General features: G+C 54.9%; 2 protein-coding genes and 1 long non-coding RNA gene across 7 annotated transcripts in view; 1 reads left to right on the top strand and 2 right to left on the bottom strand.

Annotated features, from left to right (window-relative positions):
* Positions 1 to 5,394, bottom strand: part of LOC138170849 (uncharacterized) — a 41,179-nt gene extending 35,785 nt beyond the window's left edge. Inside the window, exons 1-6 of the mRNA XM_069100355.1 lie at positions 5,243 to 5,394; positions 4,363 to 4,458; positions 3,737 to 3,863; positions 1,142 to 1,484; positions 568 to 668; positions 230 to 451 (exon numbers count right to left, since the gene is read on the bottom strand). Of these exons, the coding sequence (XP_068956456.1) occupies positions 230 to 451; positions 568 to 668; positions 1,142 to 1,484; positions 3,737 to 3,863; positions 4,363 to 4,446 (877 nt within the window). The 5' untranslated portion in view covers positions 4,447 to 4,458; positions 5,243 to 5,394. The remainder of the gene's footprint in view (positions 1 to 229; positions 452 to 567; positions 669 to 1,141; positions 1,485 to 3,736; positions 3,864 to 4,362; positions 4,459 to 5,242) is intronic.
* Positions 5,395 to 11,926: 6,532 nt separating this feature from the next.
* On the bottom strand, positions 11,927 to 14,518 carry LOC138170844 (uncharacterized). The gene is made up of 2 exons (XR_011170760.1): positions 13,575 to 14,518; positions 11,927 to 12,287 (listed from the first exon to the last, which is right to left on the bottom strand). It is a non-coding gene; the product is annotated as an uncharacterized lncRNA (long non-coding RNA).
* A 76-nt stretch (positions 14,519 to 14,594) lies between these two features.
* LOC138170835 (zinc finger protein 420-like) overlaps positions 14,595 to 19,108 on the top strand; it is a 72,493-nt gene continuing 67,979 nt past the window's right edge. For all 5 annotated transcript variants that reach the window (XM_069100337.1, XM_069100335.1, XM_069100339.1 and 2 more), the window contains exon 1: positions 14,595 to 14,858. In XM_069100337.1, coding sequence (XP_068956438.1) covers positions 14,855 to 14,858 — 4 coding nt within the window. In that variant the 5' untranslated portion in view covers positions 14,595 to 14,854. The remainder of the gene's footprint in view (positions 14,859 to 19,108) is intronic.

Genomic DNA, 19,108 nt, shown 5'->3' with positions numbered 1-19,108 from the left:
TTGATCCTCACAACCCTGGGAGGTAGGCGCTATTATTATCCCCATTTTACAGATGGAGAAACTGAGGCAGTAGAGGTTAAGTGACTTGCCCTGGGTCACGCAGCTAATAAGTGTCCGAGGCAAGATTTGAACTCAGGTCTTCCTGAATGCAGGTCGAGCTCTATCCCCGGCGCTCCCTAGTCAGATGCTCTGAGGAAGAAGCTGCTGGTCCTCCGAAGGATGAGCAGACCCACAGAACGCACCAGGCGGTCGATCGTCCAGTCAGGACCAGGGAGGGAGAGAAGAGGAGGAGGAGTTAGTGAGGCAGCGTGTCCGTCTGTCCCCTTGAGGGCCCAAGGCCCTCCCATGCCTGCCCTCAGCTGGGGATCCCAGGGCACAAAGGCTGGAGGGAGCCCCAAGGTCTGCAGGGACGCCTGCTGCTGGTTAAGAAGGGAGCCTGTGGGGCGGCGGCCTACAGAACGGGGCAGTGCGCACTCCCCAGAAGCTGGGGGGCAGCTATGTCCAGCCAGCTGTCATGCAGGCCTAATCCAAAGGGTTTTCAGCATAAAACACAAGCAGAAATCAAACTGTCCATGGACGCAGCCCAGCTGGGCGCAGAGGACTGGGCACGGGCCCTGAATCCCAGACTGCCTTGGCCACTCAGCAGCTGTGAGATGGGCGAGCGGCACCTGGAGGTGAGGGTGACGCACTTCTGGCCAGGACCAGGGGAGTTAATGTAAGAACAGTGCTCTGCAAACCTCTGAGGCTATGTCAAGGCTGTTAGTATGGTCTGCTGTCATCAGCACAGAGACTAACTAGGACACAGGGAGAGCGGTGTCTGTCGGGCTACCCAGGAGTGCTGAGGAGGAAAAATCCAAGAAAAGAGGCAGGAACAAAGCCCAGCAAGGCCAGGAGCCGCAGAGTAACGCTCCAAGGTGGGTCAACAAGCAAGCAGATCTAGAGGTTCTAGCAGGAAGGGGCCAAGCGGGTCCAGAGCCCAGACGTAGCGGGGTGCCACGCTGGCTGGACGGTGCTGTGGAGAGGCTTCCCTTGTTCACAAGTGACAGCAGAGAGTGGGCAGGGCAGGCTGCAGCTTTAAAAGCCTCACAGGAGAAGTGCGGCTGAGGTCTGGGGTAGAGTCCAATGATGGAGAGAGCGCTACAGACCACCTGGACTGAAGGAGGCCAACAAGCAGATCACAAGTCTGGGACACGGGCGACCCGAGCACGGCGCTGGAGCGTTGGCCTCCGCAGGGTCTGCCGGGGCTAACACTTCCTCCCTCCCTCTTCCAAAAGCAGAGCACCAAATGGCCCCTAGCCGTGCCTCGGTGGGCACTGTCCTTGAGAAGCCCCTGCGTTCTGCCCTCCCCACCGCATCTCTCGCCTTGGGCAGGCCGTCCTCCAGACCCAGGCCTTCCCCTTCTCCACATCTTGTATGTCCTGAGACATCTGCCCGCCATCTCCCGTGACAGAGCCCACGCGCAGTAAACGCTGCAGAAATTCCTGCTGATGACACAGAGAAGAGGCGGAGTCACCAAGGGAAGCTCCGCCCTAGGTCTGTCCACAGCGCCGGCTTACCCAGCACCACCTCATCGGATCCTCAGAATGGCCTGGGAGGCAGGAGCCATTATCACCCTCATTTCAGATAAGGACACTGAAGCAGGGGGTGGTGGCTCAAGGTCACACAGCTGGTGAGTTTCTGAGGCAGGACTCAAACTCAGGTCTTCTAACCTCCCAGGCCCAGGCTCCACTCACTGCGTCACCTCGCTGCCCAATGAGGAGGAGCTGATCCCTAGGAGAGAGCGGAGGGCAGCCTGGGGGAATGACCGTCCCCTTCTAGACTTTATGGAAGAGAAGGAAGAAACCCGGCCCCAGGGTCTGGTGCAGCTGACTTCTAAGGGCTGAAGGGAAGGACAGGAAAGACCCCAGGAGCAGGGGAGACACTCAAGCAGGATGTTCTCGAGAAATGGAAAAAATGCAGGGTAGAGGAAAAGGGGTGTTTGTCCAAAGAGACTAAGGAGGGTGTAGAGAGAGCACAGCAGACTCACGCGACCAGGCGGAGAGAGCGAAGGGGACAGGGAACAGAGGACAGAGAGCAAAGGGGATGGGGGGACAAAGGGACAGAGAGTAAAGGGGACAGGGAGACAGAGGGACAAGCAGCCAGGGGACAGAGAGGGAAGGGGACAGGGCGACACATAGCCAGGCGATGGAGAGCCAAGGGGTTGAGGGACATACGCTTCTGGAGCCATGTAAGGAGGGCTCAGGTTGGCAAAGGGACCCGAGGACAAGAGAAGCAGGCATTGTTTGACAGCTGCAGGGGGAGGAGAGTCAAAGGGACAGCTCCATGGATGGCACCAAGCACCTGTACGGTCTGCTAAGCACTCTACAAATACCTTCTCAGTAGATCCACACAACCACCCATGGGGGGAAGTGCCATTAGGATCACCATTTTCCCAATGAGGAAACCAAGGCAGACACCAGTGCGGGGACTTCTCAAGGCACCCAGCTAGTGTGAGGCTGGATCCGCACCCAGGCCTCCTTGCCCTCACACCTCACGCTCTCCCACCCCCTCATCGCCTCCTGGTGTGTGACTACAAGGACACAGCAGAGCCGCTGGGTTCTCATCCCACTTGTTTTCTCTGCTGAAAAGAAACGAATAACCAAATGAGAATGAAGGCGCACTCCTTCCCGAGGCGAGCACCATGGTGCCCAAAAGGACGGAAGGCACACGGCTGCCAGCAGGGTCCCACAAAGGCTGTGGCAAGGGGAATGACGGCCAGCTGCGGCCTCTTAGTCCAAACGGGAAAGGAGAAGAGTCTGCAAAGAACAGCTGACGGCTGGGATGTCCTGGGGCCTCGAACGGCTCAGCTCCCCTCCGTGTTGGACAAGATTAATAACTCCGACCTGAGGGGGAGGCCGGGACATGCCCAGACTTTAGCAAACCTGCTGGGGTGCATTTCAGACCACTGGGGGGAGGTGCGGCCTTGGTGACAACACCCTTCACAAGCCGGTCAAGGGCTCAGCTCAAGGAGCAGCAGGGAGTGGCAGAAGGTCTCCACGGGAGCCCTCTGCACTGGGACACTGGCGTCAGTGACCCAGAGAAAGGCACGGGCGCCTCGATCACCTGATGGGTGACAGACACAGGATCCAGGGACCTCAGCAGTCTAGAACAGTGGGCTCAAGCAAAGATGGAATCCAAAGGGAAAAACGTTAAGACTCATGTTTGGCAAGGACAAGCTGGGGGGGTGTTGCAGCTGGTCTGAAGATCTGAAGGTGTGAGGGGCCTGCCAGGCTTCCAATGTGGGGGATGGTCCTCCTGGACATACCCTGCCCTCATCAGACCTCACCTGGAGGGCTGGGCTCAGTGTTGGGTGTCGTGGCTTAAGAATGACATTGAAAAGAGGGGGTGTGCAAAGCCAGGAGGGCCTCCAGGAGTCCAGGCCGCACAAGGATGGATGGAAGACCCACGCATGGAAGTGGGGGGACCAATGGCCTCTGGGGTCCCTTCCAACTCTGGGACCACAGCAGGGTCTCCCCAGTGGCCAGAGGAGAGCCAAGTCTCGCTCTGCCCCTCACGGGGCCAGGAAACCCCCAGCTGGAGGAGCCTTTGCTGGGGTCCGTGGGCGTGGGCAGGAGAGGGCCAGAAGCCACACTGTCCTGGAGCCCCAGACCAGAGGAGGTGCCTCAGAGGAGCCCCCCCACCCCCGCGGGGTTCTGCACCACCCCCCCAGCCCCGGGCCCAGGGGAGGCGGCCTTACCCAGGGACACCAGGTTCCTGTAATTCTCCAGCATCACCTCCTTGTAGAGCTGCCACTGGGCAGGGCTCAGGCACCCCCATTCCTCTTCGGTAAAGTCCACGGCCACGTCCCCGAACGACACGGCTTCCTGCAACACCAAACACAGGCAGCTGAGCCAGGGGCTGGGGACCCGGGCGAGGCAGCAGGAGGTGGAGGCCGGGCCTCCTCAGAGGCTCTGTGGACTCTGTGCCTGGTTTCCTCACGGCCTCTGAGGACCCTTCCAGCTGCCCATCTCTGCTCCTCTCAGCCCAGACATGGCCCTGGGCCCAGGGAGGGTCCTGGGGGCCCTGGATGGTGAGGATGTGGATCTGGGGGTGGAGACCCTATGCCCTCCAGCCAGCTGGGGAGGTGGGGGAGGGGGTTCTGAGGGCTCCTCTGGGACCCTGCCATTGGAGGCTGGACCAGATGACCTCAGGGAAGGAGGCCTCTGAGCCAGGCCTGCAGCCCAGGGTCTGGCCAGCCTCATCTATGGCTGATTCTCATGAGTGACCCCAACCCCAAGAGGCCCGGCCCCCGAGGTCTCGGGAGCAGCAAGGCCCGGTCTGGGGGCCTGCAGGACAGGCCTGGAGGAGGAGACCCCGACTCACCTGGTCTAGGGCCAAGAGGGCCCTGGGGGCCTCGCCACAGTCCTCTGGGCTTCCCTCATGGGGAAGAAGGAGCTTCAGAGACATGAGACCTGAGACCTGAGAGGAGAGAGAGGAGCCTCTGTCACACCTTTCAGGGTCTGCGCTGGCCTGGGGGGAGGCGCCCCAGCCCCAGGCCCTGCGGGTACACAGACACACACAGAGGCAGGCCTGGCAGCGCCCAGTGCCAGGCTCCTCAGCTGCAGGAGAGCCCCCCACCCTCGGGCCCTCTGTCCCGCCCCCAGCCGGGGCGGTGCCCGGACAGACCCACCCAGGCCGGGCTGGGTGACAGGGGCTGGGAGGGAGGAGCTGCTGGGTGGGGTGGCAGAGGGCCGAGCCCCCCTCCCCCGCTTCCGTCCCCAGCCCGCCCCGTGGGAGGCCTGGGGTCACTGCGGACAGACACCGGGCCCCAGGCAGCTTCCGGGGGGGCTTCGGGGGAGAAGGGGGGCTGGGGGGGGTCCGCAGGAGGGAGAGCGGCTCAGCAGGGGGCCCTCCTCAATGGGGGCTGGGTCCGCCCCCTGCCGCGGGACTAAGCCTGACCCTCTTCCCGGCCTCAGGGCAGGGGGCGGGGGGAGAGGGAGGTCTTTAGGGCAGGGAACGCCCAGGGGTGAATCTCTCAGGCAGGGCCGGAGGCAGGACTTGAACCCAGGTTCCCGGTGCTGCCAGGGCCCCGGCCCCCGGCCCAAGCAGACGCGCCCCGGTCTCACACTCACACCCCACACATCCCAATCTCAGCCCCCTGTGGACGCCGACAATCCCCCGCCCCTCTCCTCCCCACCCCAGGTCCCGGGACTTCACCAGCCGCCCCCCGCCCAGGCCCGTGACGTCACAAGCCCCCTGTCACCTCTCGCTCCCCCTGAGCTCCCGGCGTTTCCTGGTTCGCTCGCCCCGCCCCCTCGGTTTGCGCCTGCGCGTCCGGCGCCGCCCACGGTCTGTTTACAGGGGCCGAGCGAGCGCAGAGGCTTCTGGGAATCTCCGCGGGGGGCCGTCCCGTGCGTAGGCGCGGCAGGACGCTACGGGGTAGGGGCGGGGCAGCGCTGGCCTCAGCCTGAGCAGTGCGCTTGCGCCGCACTACCTCCTCCAGGCGTCCCTGCCGTGCGCGTGTCCGTGGTTTCGCGAGGGTGTCACTGCCTTGAACCCGCGTGTTCGTGTGGAGCTGTGCGTGCCCGGAGCCCCTAGCTCTGCTACACGGGTGCAGGGGACGGGAAGCTCACTACCTCCCGAGGTGGCGGCGCCCAGCTGGGGGGGCGGGATGGGGAGGGACCCCCTGCTGCTTCTTGGGGGCGTGAGTCTAGCACCCCCTCAAGGCCCATCTGCCGCTATGCGGGCCTCAGAGCGGCGACAACCAAGAAAGCCCTGGCCTGTAGTATTCCCCTGGTGTAGACGCGCCCTGTGCGGCGGGCGTTCACACTGCCGGGCTCCAGACCTGCGGAACCTCAGCCCCTCCCTCCAGACCCCAGCCTCTGCTTGAGCTGGGGGGGCCCCCTCGACCCCACTTCGCGGAGTCCTGTTCCCGTGTCTGTGAGATGCACAAAATGGTATTCCCGACTGCACGAAGGAAGCCGTGGCACCAGTGGAAATGCCGCGATCAGGACGTCTTTAACGATGGATTTGGGGGTGGTGCTGGCTTTGGTCCCATTTCTGCCCTAGGCCCCTGGCATCGTGTCCCTTGGACGCCCCCGTGGGTCGGGCACCCGATGAGCCCCTGCTCCCCCGGGGGCTCCAGTAAGGACACAGCGTGCAGACGAGCTGGGGGGGGGGGGGGGCTGCAGACCACCTAGGGAGAAGGCACTAATACCAGGAGGGAGGGCAAAGTGAGCAGAGCCCACCGAGGCTGGCCAGGAGCCTACGGGGCGTCAAGAGATGGAGAGTCGGGGCCACCCGGTTATTGAAAGCCAGATCCTGGAGGCGACAGGAGCCGCGGGAGTTCTTGGAGTAGGGGAGGGGCGCATTTGGACCTAGGAAAATCACTGGCGAATGCATGGAGGCTGGGCTGTGCGGAGAGAGCCCGGGGCAGGCAGATGCCCCCCATCCTCTAGTGCTGTAGTTCAAGAGTGAGAAAGGGGGAGGGGGTGCTCGCCAGAGCTGGGCAGGGTCAGAGAAGAGAAGGGGGTGTATGTAAGACGTGTTACCACCGTAGAAGTCCTGGGACCTAGCTGATCAGATGTGGGGTGGGGGTGACTCCTTGGCTTGGGCGCCCAGACACTGGCGGTGCTCCCTGAAGTGATAGGGAAGGTAAGATGGAGGGTTTGGGAGGAAGGATAAGTTATGTTTCAGACGTTGTGAGTTTGAGTTATTTACAGGACCTCCAGTTCAGAATATCTGAGAAGCTGTGGGAGATGTGAAACTGCGGGTCAGGAGAGGGATTAAAAATATAAGTAGGGATTGAATCCATGGAAGCTGGTGAAACAGGACAGAGCAGAAGAGGACAGGGTCCAGGTCAGAGTTCCGAGACTTGTTTGCATCATTTAACACTGTGGATCACCCTTTTCTCCTGGATACCTGCTACCCTCTAGGTTTTGTGACCCCAATTTCTCCTGGTTCTCCTCCTTCCTCTCTGATGGCTCCTCATTTTTCTTTGCTAGGTAGGTGTTCATCCAAATCACTCTCACTAATAGTGGGTCTCAGTTCTAACTTAGCCCTTAGACACTGAATGGGTGTTGCCTCAGGCAAACTGAATCATAGGAAAGATTTGAATTTAGAAAGACCAAGGTCACCCAGTGCATCCTGGGCCATCCGGAATCATCTTGACTTTTTGTCTTGCAACTGGACTTTGATGACCCTGAAGGAGAGTGAGGCTGATGACTTCAAAGTTCTGCCTCACTTCACTCCAATTCACAGTCAAGTGAAGGCTTCACTCTCATGATGTCATGGGTCCTCTTGGAGAATGAGGGATGAACAACAGCTTTTATCAATAAATGATTTTTGACCGACAGTGTCAAATGATGAGGATTGATCAAGAAGGATCAGGATTGAGAAGACTAGATCATGGTGATTTGGGGGTGGGTAGTTCCAGTCAAACGAAGAGGTAGGGAGCCAGATTACATGGAAGACAGTGAAGGGAGAAATGGAGGCATGGATTGTAGCTGGCTTTCTCCATAGAGTTAGCTAGGAGCAGCAGGGGAAATGTAGGGTCAATCACATGAGGAATTTTTTCAAGATGGAGGGTTCATGAGTGTGTTTTGTTGGCAGCAGGGAAGGAACCAGTAGACTAGGAGAGTCTGAAGATGAGAGCAAGTGTTGAGAATGGTAGTGGGGGCAATCTGCTAGAGAAGCTGAGAGGGAGGAGGTAGTTTCTCTGTGTGTGGACTCAGCCTGTGGTGTGCTCCCTGCCAAAATCACGTCTCATCCCTCTCTTCACTCACATGTTCTCGATTCCTTTTTCTCTTTCACTTCCTGAATACTTCTTCATAAGTAATGTATGTAATACTTCTTCATATGTAATGCTTGCGCTTTCTTCTCCCTGAACTGCTCTGTGTTTCTTCTGACTAGTCTTCCTATACTCCTCACATTGATAAGGATTCCCTTGTGCATGAACTCTCTGATGCTGAGTCAGGGAGGAGCTGTTCTCAGCTGAAGACCTTACCGAATTCTTTACATCCATAAGGTTTCTCTCCAGTATGAAGTCTCTGATATAGAATGTATGCCTCATGAAAGCCTTGCTGCATTCTTCAGAGTTATGGGGCTTCTTCGTCCTATGTGGACTTTTATTTCCGATAAAGGGGAACGTGGCAATAAGAGACTCCCACATTTGTTGTAATTCCACGGTCTCTTGGTCCTGTAGACGTTGCTGCTCACCCTTCTCATGAAGTTTCATTCATGGCTGCCTTACTTGCTGGAGGGTTTTTTCTGGAGGACACTCAATGGAGTGGAAGCTGCCTCATGACCAAAGCATTTCCTTGGAGTTTTCCTTGGCAAATATTCCCATTTGTTTCCATAAGCAGATCTCTGGGAGAGGACCCTCCTCGAATGTCCAACCCTGAAGAATGTCCCCTCTTAGACCTTACGCTAACGTGCCAAGTGATGCTTGTCCTTCTTGCTCTTGGGGTGGCTCCGGGTTCTCATGTCTCATGCCCCTGACTGAAAAGAATTGAAAATGAAATTAATTTGGATCCAAGTCATCATAGTTATAAATCCTCTCAGCTTACCTAAAGGGTTAAATCCCTGAATAGAACATTTTTTTTTTTCTGAATGGCATGGCAACAGTTAGACAAGGGAAAAGAAGCTTGTGAAACAAAGGTATAAACACAAGTTAATCATTATCCCGTATACTAAGCCTGGGATACATCTGAGCTACTAAAGTGTGTGTTAGATCTGAGCTATTCAGCCTAAAATTATATTCTAAAAAATTGTATTATAAATAGTTTAGTAAAAGGGTACTTGGCGTAGCTCCCACTAGAAATAGTTTTAGATCCCCAGGTACCCTGAAGTTCATCCCTCTAAGTAAGCAGAGCCTGAAGTTTCTACTTCAAGTTCCCCAAACCCTCTCCTCAATGCTCCAGGCAAATCGACCCCCCCCCCCATAACCAAGGTCTGCTACAGCTAAGCATTCATAGAGGTTTATTTGGTAGAGCATAGACTGATAATGTGCTCTGAGTGTGATGAGTCTGGAAAATGGAGGGTTTTCCCCTGAAATATAGAGTTCACTCTGTACCATGAAGCCCCAACTTCAGTACCATCTAAGAGATCCCTCCCTTGCTGTAAATAATCACTTTGCTTGTTCCAGTGCCAAGGATTTCAAGAAGGTTGCTAAGGACTCCTGGAAAACAATGGAGCAGGGAGAAAACACCCCCGAATATAGAGCAAAAAGAGAAAAACCAGAGAGGTCCAGCTGAGAGAAAGATGAAAGAGAGAAAATCAGAAAAGTGAGAAAAAGCTTGTCAGTGAGAAGCAGTGTGTTCGGAACCCTGCACTGACTGGTTGTGTGACCTAGAATAAATCATTTAACCCTGAGTCTTAATTCATCTGTAAAGTGGGGAGATGACAAAAAGAGAGGAGAAAACGAGATTAGAAGTCAACTAGCCTGTTCACTTGGTAAGATCAATCATTCTTATATGTAATTTGGAAATGCAATTAATGTCATCTTGCAGTTTATATTATTGTTGTATTTCTACACTGTATATTGTAAAACCTGAGTGAGGAAAAAATTGTGTAAGACCAGTAGTATTATTTTAAATATGTATATCTGCTATTTAGAAAAACTTGTAAAACAGTTAACTAAGCTATTTTGGGCTACTGTTTAAATGTTAAAACCTAAAATTGTTAATTGATTATTGTATGAAAACTTGTCTGACTAGTTCCTCCCATTCAGAGCAGTCTCTCCTGCTTAGAATTCATAGAAATTTTCCTTCTGTTGTAAAACTGTCAAACCCCTAGAAACTATCTCCAGGCAAGGTCCTTCTGCCTGAGAAAGGCAGAATTGTTTTAGTAAAAAGAATTTTTATATATTGGCTTTTATATTTTAGAAGGATGGTAAAAGAAATTCCTTATATTACAAGATCTGATACATCTTTATCATTTATTGCAGCCCCATGAGAATAGAAATAATTATAACTGGCTCTGAGCTGTGATTGGTGGAACTTGTTGTTTAAGGTAAAAAGCACTTTGGACCATAACTAAATTTTGAGTCTGAATTTGGGTATAGTTGTCTGCATTAAATCAGTGTCTGAGAGGAAATGCCACTAGCTACTCAGAGGAATGTGATCCTGTACTGTCAGCAGGTGGAAGTCTACATTTGGTAACGGCCCAAGGGACAATCTTAGCCTCTGTCTGGGATGGGATCCCTCCTGGCTCAGTTTACCAATGAGGTTCTTTTGAAAAGGAATGTTTCCCACCTATTCCTGAGTCTAGCTATGAGATGGAACAGATGCTGCATGAGACGGAATATCTGTAACTGTACCTGAATTTATACAGAGCCAAAGATGTTTTCTCCTGGAACAATTGGATTGTCACATGTCCCTGCTTTTTCCTTCTATAACAGGTTTCTATGCTCAGAGCAAGTAATCAGTAAAAGATATGAGCCTTTTTCACATTAGCTCACTGGAAAATCTAATTATTTTCATCTAGAATTAAAACATGTATAGAAAGTTATACAAACTGCTTAAGATCATTGAAAAGTTTTCAACCAATTTCCTTCATAAAGGTTTAGTGATCACTGAAACTGTTTTGAAGAAGGAAAATACTTTTAGAAGAAATTTTTAAAATCTCTAGTGTGATTTGAAGAGACCCACTAAAACCTCCACTTGCAAAACCAATGTAACAAGTTGTAAAGCACAAGAGAACTTGCTATTTCAATCCATTATTTAAGCAAATGTTAATATTTGTAACTGAATGCATATGTGTAAAATTCATCCCCCCTTTAAAAATTCTGTTCAGCACCCCACCTTCTACTGTATTTTGGGTGACAAATGCTGTTATGTATGACTGTTAGTGATTTACTTCTCAAGTCCCTCCAAGCTCTCCGAAACATCCAGGATGCAGTCCGAGCCGTGTATCAGACCACTCTGCTGTTAAGGTGGCCAGAAGAAAAGCCTGAATCCACCCCTCACACATCAAGGTGACGGCTCCTCCCCCACCAGACCTGTGGGTAACAGCCAGCCAGTGACTTAAAACTGAAGATAAGAGACTGTCCTGATGCTCCTGTTCCTGGCATTCCTGCCTTTGGCCAGTTCCAACTCTTGTGCTCCCACCTTGTACTCTTGGACTCTTACTAACACAATTGATAGGACTCTAATTGCAAAAAATGTGACTCATGGCCAGCCCACCCTTTCTTTTGATCATTGTGATAGGTCCCCCGATTGTGGGGGACAGAGAAATATCACTGTGCCAACTGGGATTGTGTAACCATTGCTGACTGGGTCTCTGGTGGCAGCTGTGACCACCACATTTCATTTCATTGTAATACCCTTAAGTCATGTAACCCAGTTGTCATCAGGGTTTTGGATTGAACCAAACAGGATTGGAAAACTGGGACACCTTGGGGAATCAGGCTTTATGTCACAGGAAGGGACCCTGGGGCCTTGTTCACTATTCAATGCACTCTGGTGCCAAGGGATCTTACTCCCACCGGTCCCAACCCAGTCTTCAACCCACCTCCTGGTGGCAACTGAACCCTGGATGGCCCCCCCTGTTTCACCCATTACCATCACCCCTGCAGACTCGGGCAGCACTCTGGTAGACCCCAAGCTCCTCAGAACTGAGCTTAACTTCTGACTGCTTGTATGCAGGAACACCTTTTTGTTGGCAGCCTTCATTTTAGTCCCTGTCCGAGTTGGTCTTGGTATGGCAGGATCGGCAGCAGTGGGTACCACAGCCCTAGTGCTAGAGAACAGTCCCCTGGACTCAGTTGAGTCGAGTTTTAACTATGAACAAGAAAAAGGGGTAAGTGAAGTGCCCACCACAGCCAAAAGCCCTCTAAACCTGCTAGAAGGGGACCCCTACCAGGGTCCCTGGAAACCACCTAATAGGCCATAATAGTAAGGGAACTTTTCACATGTGTTGCTAGAAACATACTCCAGATACAAGTCTGTTCTTGTTAGGCACCCAAGACTTTACTAGAAATGGTCCCCGCCTTGGAACACACTCTGTTTGTTAGCAACGTCTATAAAAATGCATCTTACAGAAGACTCCATGCTGTCTTCCCTATTGGGGAGGCAGTCACCAGCTGGTTAATAAACACTTCTAAATTATAATTGGTTTAGCTGTCCTGTCATTTCTCAGATGTCCACTACAATCCCAGGTCATCAGTGCTGCTTCTTGAGTTCTTATTGACGTTCTCACTCTCCATGTTCCATCACTCTCGAGGGAGAGATCTTTGAATTGTCTGTTGATCTGGTCCCCGTCCATGGTACAGCTTGATGTTTCTCAGTGGTACCACTCTGGTCTGACACCTGTGGACACACAAACATATCCTCGAACCCAATTAAGTAATTCCACTGGACCTTTCCATGGTCCTCCCTCCATAGGCTTCCACCAAACTAAGGGGTGAGCTGGCGAAGCTTTATCAGTGGCACAGGTTTCTTGTTCCCTGATCATCACAAGTGAAAACATTTAAAGTTAAAAGTATCAATTTGAGTAGTTTATTAGGATTGGCTGGTGATTTCCCATAGCAGCATTTATACTCCCCTTTTGGTTTTAAAATTTGAGCTTTGAGATGCTAATGGGTGGGTTCAATAATTCCTTGGCCATGGGGGTCATAGGGGATGCCAGTTTTGTGACTGACCATAAGAAACAAAATTCAGAAAAGGCTTTACTTGTATAACTAGGGCCATTATTAGTTTTTAATAGTAGAGGAAATACTTGGAACACAAAAGCTTCCACACAATGAGATTTAACATTAAAAGAGGACTGTCAGGTTGGCTAGGTAGCACAGGGAATAGAGTACCAGCCCTGGAGTCAGGAGGACCTGAGTTCAAATGCAGCCTCAGACACTTAACACACACACACACACACACACACACACACACACACACACACACAAATACCCCCCTAAAAGTAAAAAAAAAAAAAAAAATCAAAAAGAGGACTCTCCTGGATGAGCAGAGGCCCATGTAGCATGAGAGTAGGTGTCAATAGAAACATGGACATTTATATCTACCTAGAGATGGGACATGAGTCACATCCATTTTGATTAGCTTTAAGGCCCTGAGGATTTACTCCCAACAGAAAGGGAGAAGGGGGGAAGGGGCACAAGAACGACATTCTCTTACTAATTCTTGAGCTATTAGTCTGGGTAGAGCAAATTGTTGATGGAGCATTTGGGAATGAGAGAATCTTGATTCCTTGAGAGGGAGAGAAACGAGGTTCTCAGCTGTTGTTAATGGGCCCGGTAGATCGGTGTGAGACCATACTGAGTAATAAAGAATGGAGACCTGGAGTCCCAAAAGGTAGTCTGAGTTGATCAAAATAAACCAAATAGCTACTGATCAGGTACAGGCTTGATTTTAGCAGTTGAGGGCTTCTGCTAACATGGCTTGTTTGTGGGAGGGGGTGCCTACATCTTGGCAGGCTTTTATAAAATTAGTAATCCTTCCAACCGCTTTTGTGGGTCTGGAACCTTCTTGCAGTCCTTGTTGGCATTTTCATAAGCAAGTTGTTTAATGAGAACATCCGCAGCCCCCTTGTGAGATACCTGCCTTGGCACTGCCCTGGTCAAGCGGTCAATGAACGGGACTCACCTTTCGTGGTAAATGAGTGCCAGGCTCGTCTGGCAGCCGAGCTAATTTGTTCAAAGGCTCTCTGTTCCTACTGTGACTGGTGCTCTAAGTCAGAACAGGCTCTGGCTCCTGTCAATGGTTCATACTGATTAGAAACGAAAGGATCCCTGGAAGGGGGAGGTGTGTAGTTAGGGGTGCTTCCCCCTCTGCGCTCCGCAGTGGCTCCTGCGCGTGTTTCATTAAAGCCCACCCAGGTTGCACGGAAAAGGCGGGCACTTCTCGCCCTTCCTCCTCTGGGATCCCACTTTTCCGGGTCTCTGCTCCCTTCCTCGGGGAGCCACGGACTGCCCTTTACCATTTCCTCTACCTCATTTCCCGAACGCTAGCCCTAGATTGCTTCGCTGGGCTTTTCAGTAAAATGACTTTTGTCCCGTAGTGGTCGCGCCCCGGGACAGACTGGGCTGCCCCGAATCGGGCCCTGTGTGGGCGCCGATCGCTGCGTGCAGCACAGCGGGGGCCCGGAGTGGAGCCTGGAAGGGGGCCGCAGGGCCCGTGGGGAAGGACACGAGCACGGGAGCCGAGGTCAGCACAGCCCGGGCAGCTCAGAGGGCGCCCTGCCCCGGCCCCTCCCCCAGGCTGGATCGGTGACATGGCGACACGCCAAGCGTGTGCAAAACACAAGCAGAGATAATGAGAACTTCACGGGCCTTTACGCGGTCCTCCTGATAAAGCGGCTCTGGGCACACTGGACGTGGGGAGTCCGGGAAGGATTTAGAGGCTCATAAGCGTGTGCGCATGCCCTCTCCTCTCCCCCCACCCCCGCTCAAGGCCCGCGGACTTCATTTCCCACAGGCACCCGCGGCTTATGTGAAAAAGAGGCGCAGCAGCAGAGTTCTCTGGGAAGCGCTCCGGTGGGGAGGGGCTCTGTTCCTGCGCAGGCGCAGTGTGCTCACGGCCTGCCCGGAGGCAAGCGGTCTTTGTCCCAGGCTGGGCGGGGCGGGATCTGCAGGAGGCCCTGGAAGGGGGCGGTCCCACGGAGGGGCGGGGCCACGGAGGGGCGGGGCCGGAGGGGTCTGTAGGCTGTCCTCGTGGATGCTCTGGAACTGTGGGGCCTGTGCTTGTAGCCCGGGGTAGGTGGAACTGACCGTGGGGCCTCCAGCCACTGTGAACTCACAGGCGTGCCCGCGCGTGCCCTGTGGGCGACTGAGTGCTGCGGGTGTGCCGGGCCCGTGCCCCGAGATGGACAGCTGGACCTTCTCAGCTTGAACACCTCCGGAGACGGGGACCTCACTCTCTGTCCGATGGGTAAGGGGTGGGTGATGTGGGCGCGCGGGGCGGGGTTCTGGGTCACCCAGGGGACAGTCCGGCCTGCCTTGAGAGTCCGGGGCGTGGGCAACTCGCCTGGCCCTCCGGGCACGGGGCATCGCGCCTTTGGACAGCTCCGTGCCCCCAGCCTTGCCCCCCACCCGGGTGGTCCCGGCCCTGCCCTGAGCCGCGAGCAGGTGCCCAGATGCCAGCCTGGCCCTCCGGGCACGGGACACGCCCTCCCTGCGGACGGATCGCACCTTTGGACAGCTCCGTGCCCCCAGCCTTGCCCCCACCCGGGGGGTCCTGGCCCTGCCCTGGCACTGCCCGGGGCTCGGCTGAGCAGGTGCCCAGATGCCACCCCTCAGACCGCCCCTGCCCGGCCCTGCCTCCTGTAGCCCTCGGCCCCTGCTCTGGTCGCTCCTCTCCTCCAATCCTTTCCAAAAAGAGGCCGGGGTGTGGCCCCTCCCTTAGGGTCCCCGACGTGGAGCTGGTCCGCCCTGAGAACTCTTCCCCTGCCCCGTGCGCCTCCCGACTCAGCCCCGTCCTGTCCCCGTGTATGCAACGGGGTAGTATGTGCAAAGCCTTCACACAGTGCCCGGTACACTGTAGGCGCTCTATAAATGCTTCTTCCCTTGCCCTTTGCAGATGCTTTTTGGAGCCGAAGCCACGGCCCCGCCCTGTAGAACTGCCTGGCTCACACTAGGAGGGGTGGGAGCTAGCGCTCTCCTGGAGGGAGGCAGCCGCGAGCAGATGAGCAAATCCAGGGTCACCTGGGGAGGGGAAGAGTGCGGCCAGCACGAGGGACAAGGGCCCCGCGGGGCTTCGTAGAGGGTTCCCTGGGCCGCCTCCAAGGGGACAGGGGGAGATCCGCCCTAGAGGCAGAGTCATGGCCAGGGGCCCAGCAGAGCAGGAAGCGCCTTGGGTGCGAGCTCTGGAGGCAGAGGGGGGCCTTGGCAGGAAGATCGTTTGGGCATCTTCGTGTAGAGGGAAAAGGTGAGCAGAGCAGTTGGGAGGTGACGGTGCCCTTCGGCCAGCCTAGAGCTCTCTGAGGAGGTCCCAGATAACATTGGGTCTTGGGCATCTATAGCTGATAAGCTCAGATCTGTGACTTCATGGCATGGGCACGCCCCCATGTAGCCAGCCAGAAGCCTCCTCCAAGCCAGGTGTGCCTCTGGAACGGCCTTCCCTGCTTGGGAGGACATCTCAGGCTGGCCTTGGAGGATCCCGGGCCCCCTCCTGGGCATGGTGAGTGACCAGAGCAGGATCTTAGTGGGGGCTCCAGTGAAGAGGAGAGCAAGGCTGCTGGGATTGACCAAAGGGGTGCAGGATTCAGGGGATGGGGTCCCTGGTTTCTGGGTAAAGAACCTTGAGGTGTATTAGAAATCCTTATAAATGTAAAATAAATTTAGTGATAACTGGTTTTTGCATTACCTCCTTCCTCTACCTCCCCAGGAACTGTCTCTTATAATAAAGGGAAAAAAGGTGGGGGGAGGGGAGGTTGTGGGGCAAGACAAGCAGTGTTCTCCACCAATAGACCACCACCTCTCCCAAGAAGGGCCAGGGAGGAGGCTCCTTCTCATGGGCTCTCTGAGGTCTCACCCAGGCTGTATTGATTTGTTCTTCCCACTTCCTTTGTTCTGGTCTTCCTCTCTATTGCCTTCCTGGTTCTACTCTCATTCTTCATCAGGGTCATCGTTTCTTCCAACATGGGAGCATTCTGTTATCTGTGTGGACCACTGTTTGCTTAGCCCTTCTACTGTCAGTGGACACCTGTTTCGTCTCCGCTTGCTTTTGAGGAGTGGCCCCTCTTGCTCAGGGGATGTGGACAGCTTAGTGGCAGGCTCCACAGCACTCACTGGGATTTCTAGACTGGGTGGGCCCATTCTCATTCTGTGCCTTCCTCCCTGGCCTTTGCCAGTCTGTTGGGTGGGAGATGAGCCCTCGGGTGGTTCTGATTTTTGTTTCTTTTGTTAGTAGAGACTTGGAGTGTTCTCTCAGGTGGCTTCAGGAAAACTGCTGGGACCGTCTTTCTCAGTGAATGGCTTTTGGCCTTACAGATTTCTCCTAGTCCTCTGTCTTGGTGTTTTGTTTTTGATGTTCGATGCCAAGGCTTTATCCCAGGTCGCCTGCTTCCCTTCTTACCCTGAGGCGTCCTTTTGTCTGTGCTGAGGTTTTTCATTGCTATCTGAGCAGAATGGCCCGGGTTTTGGGCGATTTCCTTGGCCTTGGTTCAGCTGGAGCTGGGGAAGGCCCCACACCTGCTTCCCTGCTCTGAGCTCTGGCCTTTCATGGTCGGGCACATGCTCGTTTGGAATGTGTCAGGCTGTGGTGTGTAAGGTGTTGGTCTAAACGAGTTTCTGCCCGAGTGCCTTTTAGTGTATTCCCAGCAGTTCTGGGCAGACTGGGAGATCCTTCCTGGGTAACTGGTGCTCCCAGGTTTCCCAAGCTCAGGCTCATTGAGTTTCAATTTCTGATTCTTCCCCGTCCCCTCTGCTCCACCGATGGCCTTTTCTCTTCTAGACCAGTACTCAATGATTCTGATAGCTGCTGCTTTAATTTAAGGTCTGGAGGAGCTCCTCCCGCTTCGTCCCCTTTTCTCCTCTTTCTCTGGGGTCCAGATGCTTTTCCTCTAGGATGTTGTGAATCCTGGAGCTCCGGAGCAAGGCCCATGTTGTCAGCCCCTAGCAAGGCAGAGGGCCTGTCCAAAGTTGCTTAGCTTGCAGTAGGCTACCTGGGCTTGGAAGGCAGCTGACTTCTTCCAGGATTCTTTCTGATATAACCCATTGGCCAGGAGATGAAGGAAGCAGGGCCAGGACAGTGGCTTGGGGGATGTCCAGTTTTAAGGGGGTGGACTGAGGATGAGGAACCCATGGAAGGACTAGAGAGGAGTGGGCTGAGAGGTGTGGGGAGAAGCAGGATGGAGGGGATGGATGGGGGGGAGAAGCAGGAAGGGGAGTGGTCTGAGAGGTGGAGGGAGAAGCAGGGGGGAGCAGAGGGGCTGTAGCAGCCAAGAGAAGCAGCCAGAGGGCAGAGGCTTTGGGGGTGGGCAGTGGGGACAGAGAGGCAGGGAGGAACACAGGGAGCACAGAAGATGCCACCTTGGGGGTGGCCATGAGATCTAGTTCTTGGGGACCTTGAAAGGGGCCACTTCAGCCCAGTGGTTGAGACCAAGCTGGTTCCCAGGAGGTTGAGAAATGGGGGGGGGGGGTAGTGATGAGGAATCAGAGGCCACCAGGACCAAGTTTGTCTTTAAGGAGAGTAGGGATGTGGGTCTCAGCTTGGGGGTGGCAGAATCAAGGGACCTTTCTTTCTTTTCTCTAAGGAGAAGGGAGCCCAAGGATAGGTCTAGGGGCAAGAGGTGGTGGGAGATGTGAGAGGCAATGGACAGCCTCCCGGACACTGCAGGGATGAGGAGGGGGTCCCCAGGGAGGGAAAGAGGGTCTCCCCCTCATGAGCCAGCTTTGCCTGGGGCGATGGGCAGCGGTAAGAGCCCCTCAGCTTGGCACAACTGACTGCCCCAGCCTTAGCTCCTGGGGTGTGACCAGGGTGCCATTTGGCCCCTGCCTGGCCCTCCAGCATCAAGTTTATTTCTCTTCCAGACTCCACATCTATATTCCTGGGATTATGGTCTCAGGGCTGGATGGGAGGCCAGCCTCATCCTATCCAGGGAGGACACTGGAGGCTGTGCCTGTCAGAGCTGAGATTCCAGAGATGCCAAGGGCTAACTCTGTGCCCCTATGATGGCGTGGGTAGAGGGGCTCCCAGGAGTCTCTGAATGTGGAAGTGGGAATGTGCAGCCGTCCTGTCTGCCCCCCACCTCTTCTCTCTCCTGGGAAGATAGAGGGTTCATGGTAGGCACCTTGATACCCTCGGTATACTCTCACATGCCCCCATGCGCCCACACCCACATGGTCTGTGTGCTGCCAGGGGCTGCTCGGAGCTGGCCTGGGGCCTCAGGGATGCCCACCGGTGCTGCCTGGCTAGACCCCATGGCCTTAGCGACCTCCCCATCCTCCCTCCTCACTGTGGTGTCCAGGGAGAGCCCCAGGGCAGAGGCAGCCTGGCCTCCCTGCCCTGACACACACTGTCCTCTGGATGCCTGAGCCTGGGGGAAGGTGAGGGCTTTGGGGGATCCCTAAGGATGCCCTTCCCGGATCCCCTCCCCAGGCTCCAGGACTGAGGAGCCCCCAGGGACCTTCCCTCCCTCCCAGGCAGGGTCCCCAGCCAAGGACAAGCTCTGCCCCCCA

This window comes from Petaurus breviceps, unplaced genomic scaffold, assembly GCF_028583685.1.
Source record: "Petaurus breviceps papuanus isolate PSGF00001 unplaced genomic scaffold, PetGlider_PUasm1.0 398, whole genome shotgun sequence".
NCBI lineage: Eukaryota > Metazoa > Chordata > Mammalia > Diprotodontia > Petauridae > Petaurus > Petaurus breviceps.
Note: the sequence above shows the minus strand (reverse complement) of the source record. Positions and strands in the feature narration are given on the sequence as shown.